The sequence below is a fragment of the Heliangelus exortis genome, chromosome 3, assembly GCF_036169615.1.
Source record: "Heliangelus exortis chromosome 3, bHelExo1.hap1, whole genome shotgun sequence".
Classification (NCBI taxonomy): Eukaryota; Metazoa; Chordata; class Aves; order Apodiformes; family Trochilidae; genus Heliangelus; species Heliangelus exortis.
In genome coordinates, this window is record NC_092424.1 from 95,064,512 (window position 1) to 95,070,110 (window position 5,599).

Sequence of the window (5,599 nt, forward strand, 5' to 3'; positions counted from 1 at the left end):
GGGGGCTCATGCCAATTGTCTGTGTTTTACAATTCTGCCATAAGCACCTGAAGAAGACCCAGTGGTGTGCCTTAACATGCCACACAGGACAAGAGAATATACATCAGTGTAAGCCAAGGGAAGCAAAACTGAAAAGGAGAAAACAAGGTCCCTCTGTAGAGTGAAGCCATACACTAATGTTATGCATTGCTACCATGATCCTCATCCCTTGAACTCCTGAAACTTTACCAGCTTTCATGCAGTTCTGCTCCTCACAAAGCTTGGTGTGAGTAGTTAGTGCTATGTCAGAAATAGGAATTGCAGCAGGGTACAAGTACTGCAGCAGCAACTTCATGAAGTGGCAGCTGCCCTTCACTGAGACTGGGAGACTGACGTGTGCCTACTCAGACCCAAAGGTTTTTATACTACAAATTACTGCAACTACTCTTTCCTCCTTCCAAACCCTCGATAAGCAAGAAGTTTACTGGATTATGGTATTGCATTAAGCAGCTGATGCTGGCAGTGGGCAAGAGGGAAAGGGGGAGAACAGAGCAGGAAGGTCTGCAGAACCTGCAGCCTTCAGCATACCATAAACAAGGAGCTGGAAGCATTTTAAGGCTTAGCTAAGATAGATGAAAATATAAAAACAATCAGATTTTTCTTCCCAAAACACAGGAAAGTGAAATGGTACTTAAATTAACCCCCTCACACACTTTTATTAATGTTGACCAGCTTGTTTTTCCTTGTTTCACCTGCAACAACCTGTTAGCTTATGATGATGGCCTGTGCACAGGAAAAACCTCAGGAGCATACTTAAGTTACAACTAAATTCAGCCTTCAAGAGCTCAGACATGAAAAAGGAATGTCACATACTAGAATATAGCACCTTCTCTACAAGTAAAACAGCTCAGTAATTATTTTTTTCAAAGAGAAGCAGCTCACTTTTCTACAATGACATAAAAGCTGAAATATTGACAGTATTTTTAATTTTTGTAATTGTTTTGTGGAGAGGTCTATAATAAGAAATCATTCTTGAATTTATGAAACTTGTATGTCCAAACATACACACATATACATTTATATATTTATATAATCACAGTAATTTGAGGGGAAAAACTGACTGGCCATTTTAAAGATTAGCACTTCTGAAAACCTGTATGAAATCGTGCATTGCATATGGATGCTAATTCCAAGACAACTAAGAAGTCAGACAACAATGAGGAAAAACCCAGTCATCTACATTTGAATTTTGGCATGCAAATACACAGTATAAAGTCAAACCAAAACCTACTGAATCATAAATTTATTCAAAAAAGACCTTCAAACACAGAAGCCTTGCAAGAAATTAAGTAATAGAGGGTTGATTTCTTCCTTTGTACTCATCTCTGTAAGCCTGAGTAGGGTTTTTTTTATTGTTGCTGGTTTGAGTTTTTTGGGTTTTTTTAGGTTTTGGGTTTGTTTTTTTTCTTTTAATGGAACTCAAAACAACTCTGCAGTTAATTCAATGTGTATTGGAAGAATATAACTGTGGTAACTCTGAACCTGGAGAAGGAAACTGCACCCCTCGCAACCTGCACTTATACTGCTTGTAGTATTAGCTGGTATTTCAAGGCAAATTGCACTTTGCAGTCTCTATAAGCCCCTAACTTTGGTTTAGGGCTTTCTGATATAACTTTTTTAATGGAGAAGATTTCTCCTTCCCAGTCACGTTTTTAGGATGTTGTCCTCTAAGCACAGGGATTTTGTAAATTCAAGCTTACAAAGATACTAAATAAGATGCTAGCCAATGACCTTTCTGAAAACAAAGCCAAATTAATTTGAAATGGGATAATTACATAAAAATAACACATCCAAAAATAAATTTGGAAAAAATTAAAATTGGAGATGATGAATTTCCTCTCATCTCCTAGAAAGTTTCTGATTAGAGCCAGAATACATGAAGGTAAAATTTTATTGACATAGGTGAACAAGGCTCTTTAGAGAAAAATATTTCGTTTGTATGTGCAAAATGTTTCACCTAGATTATGTCTACTTATTTCTAAGAAAATGTGGCATGTGAAGGCAGTCACTAAATGCCTGGGGCACAGCGGAATCAGAGGGTTTGTTCCAAAAAGTGCATCAAGCCTCTGTTCAACTGCATGGAAGGCAGAGAAGTGGAACACCTGTAGGTTAAAGTCTTCAAAAATCCTTGTTATTTTTAGTGAATGCTAAAATCCCAAGTCCATGTTTTATAACTGAGCAGTAGCCTCTGCACTAGGAAAGAGGATCAACATATGAAGTATGGGGGAAAAAAAATCACTTAGTTGGTAAAGACATGGTCAGAAAATACCATTTCCAATAATGCAGAGACAGTGGTATGTGCTTACAACAAGCACTAAAGGCAGAGTGACCGTGGGGGTTGTCTGAGACTACCAAGTGGACCCTTCCAAGAATTTATATTATGAAAATTGCAGGCTTTTGCTCAAAACACACCACCACACCTATGCACCCTGCCACCAAAGCTCTGGGAAACTGTCTCCCTGAAGCCCTTCTAGCAAGTCTCTCATATATTGTTATCGTAATATGTTTGATGTGTAAGCAGTTGGTAGCAAAAGGCTTGGGTGCTGCCCACCAAGCAAGTTTAGTAGCATGACCAGTGCTGACTCTGAGCAAAGAATTCAATTCTGACTGCCCCTCCTAATATTAATACAAAGTTGGTATGATATGGGAAATTTAGACATGGGGTAAAGGGAAAATCCCAAAGGGAATCTCAGCTTTGGTCTGGTAACTTTATTTTATTCAAGAAGAATGCAGTTTGTGGCAATCCTAGCAGGTAAATAAGCACATTAGCCTTTACACAAGAAAGTTTTAACTAAGACAAAGCTGTGCTTTGTGCTAAACACATCTCATTTATCTTCTCATCAGGCACGGAGGCATAGAGGGAACAAAAACGTGACAGATTTCAACTTGAGTGTGTACCACACAATAACTTCATATGCTACAATAACCTGTATGAAAAAACATTTGTGTACCTTCACAAAATATATATTCTAGCTACTTCCTGCAGAAAATACTTAACACTTCTATCAGTAACACTGTCACTATCATTCTCAGCCTCTCATCCCCCAGTCATTTTTGAGAAATCATTTCCCAATTTTATATGCTTAAGAGCCCCAGTTCTACCCAAGTTCTTAGATCACAAAGGTCTTGTTCACATTAGCATTTCTCTGCTCATAAGTCACAAAGCCTGTTCTTCATAGCTGCCTGACATTACAGGCTCTTTTACAACACTGCAATGGATCTTTAAAAACATCTCAAAATATCACACAGAAATAGCAGTCTTCAGTGATGATATACCATGATATAAGCCAAAGAACAATGCTGAATTCTGTTACAGTTCACAAAGTTGACATTAACTGGAGAAGGTACATAATGTGATGCTCTTTAGCTGCTGAGGGTCTAGGACAACTGTCCACTGGCCATTTCCCTGCTACCAACTCCCCACTGGGACAACTCATGCCAGTCAGCAGGTGGTGCTCCTTCAGCATTGTGAACAGAACCTCCCTCGGGCAGGTGGTTCTGCTCATGGTACTCTGATTTCCACAAAGAAACTGCATATATACAGAGGAGCTCCTTATATACACGTGTGGAAAAACACATACTTCCTGTGCAGAAATCAGAGCAGCATGAGTAGAGTTGCCTGCTCCCAAACATTCTGTTCATAGTGCTGAAGAAACAAAACCTGCTGACTGGCATGAGGCTGTCCTGGCCATGAGTTAGCAGTGCAGAAGTGTCCATGGCCAGCTGGCCCCTTCGGGCTCCTGATGGCTGAAAATGCAGAACAAAGCTTAAAATAAACATTCTGCTTAAGGAGAACATTCTTCCATTCTCCTTATGGAAACATAAAACACTTCATCTCAAAGTCAGAACTACATATGTGCCTACATGTAATACAGCACACAAACACTGGGTTTTATATGAACTTCAGAAGGGTCTTTCAAAACAGTCCCTCTTATATACAGCCTAAATTTTCCCTGACCAACAAATGCACATAAAGGTGATGGTGAATCTGTTTCCTATATTGACACCACAAGGCACTCCACTTGACAGAAGGCAGGAATAAAGGCACTCTGGTCAGTTTATCTAACGTGGCAGAGCTACATGTGAGAACTCCACAACTGATTCATCTTGGCCATGTCTCCTTTGAAAAGGCCCCATCAGTGCCATGGGCCCCTCCTGGCTCCATCACCTTGTGCTCATGACACCTGCAACTGAACCAATATTTCTGTTTACAAGCCTATTCCACTACAAAATAAAACTAATACATATATACAAAAACAGTTGTACAACTGCATTTGCAAAGTGATGTATGCAGGCTAACACGAAAAGCTGCACAAAAGGAAATGTGCTATTTGTTCTATTCCATCGAAAAAATGCCACGTATAAGTTTTTGGGTTGTAGTGGCTGATTAGTCATCACAGAATCGCTTCCATTTTAAAGTCGAAGAAAAACAAGGTAAACATGTCTTAAAAGCAGCAGAAGATTCCAGTCCTGGCCACACCCTGCCATCACGGGGCTGAAGCCAGAGTTGCAAAACCCAGACAGGTACACGGATAGCCCAGCAGATGAAACCAGATTTTTAAAAAAACAAACCAAAAACAACAAGCAAAGAAACAAAAAACAAAACAAACAAACAAAAAAAATGCACAAAACCCAAAAAGAAATCCCCCCAAACAACAAACAAGCAAACCCACAAAAAAATCCCCACCCCCCCAAAAAAACCCCAAAAACCAACAACCCCCCCCAAAAAAAAACCCAAACAATCCAAAACTAAACCGAAAATACTCAAGCTCTTCTGGAAAACTAAGAGTCCGCGTGTGTAACCTTACGAGCAGCCCGGCTAAGGCCAACACCGTATTCGATGCTTTCTGAAATTTCAGCACCACACGCTGCACCTCTGTGCGAGAAGGGAAATTAATGGGAAACTAAGGGTTGTTAGCAGTGTAGGAGTGTGTTTGCCTCCTCTGTGGCGACAGCTGGACCCGCTCAGCGCTCCGGGGACGCGCGGGGGCAGCGCCGCGACCCCCGCCCCGGGCTGACCGACCCCGTCGAGCCCCGCGCCCTTCTGGGTCGTTTCTACAGTGACAGGGGAGGAGGGCAGCTTCCTCCTCCCTGCCGTGCCCGTCCCGGCCGCTGGCCGGACAGATGGTCGCCATCCCGGCCGCCTGGGATGGGATGAGGGGACACGAGGAGCAGCAAGGAGAGAGCCGCCGCCTCAGCGGAGGCAGCCCCATTGGCAGCCGAGGAGGGCGGGAGCTTTCCGCTGCCGTTCCCCCGCCGAGGAGTCCTCTTGCCCCCCGGGGCGATACTCACTCCTGCTCAAACCGGGGCACCCCCGCCTCGCCTCGCTTCTCCTCACCGCCGCCGCCGCCGCCGCACTGGGCCGCGCCGGGACAGCCCCGCCGAGCCGCGCACCTGCCGCAGGTGAGGCGGGCGGGGCCGAGGCGGCCTCCACGCGCCTGCCTGCCCGCCACCCCCTGTAGGCGTGCGGCGCCGTGCCGCCCCGCGCTCTGTCCCATCCCCGCCTCCCCCTTCCCCCGGTGAATACACGGGTGCTCGGCAGAGTTTCACGATTCTCCCC

The 5,599-nt window shown here is 43.7% G+C and overlaps 1 protein-coding gene across 2 annotated transcripts in view; it reads right to left on the reverse strand.

Annotated features, from left to right (window-relative positions):
* The window catches only part of SH3YL1 (SH3 and SYLF domain containing 1), a 40,945-nt gene extending 35,479 nt beyond the window's left edge, over positions 1-5,466 (reverse strand). For both annotated transcript variants that reach the window (XM_071741804.1, XM_071741805.1), the window contains exon 1: positions 5,332-5,466. In XM_071741804.1, the coding sequence (XP_071597905.1) occupies position 5,332 (1 nt within the window). In that variant the 5' untranslated portion in view covers positions 5,333-5,466. The remainder of the gene's footprint in view (positions 1-5,331) is intronic.
* Between the last annotated feature and the right edge of the window lie 133 nt (positions 5,467-5,599).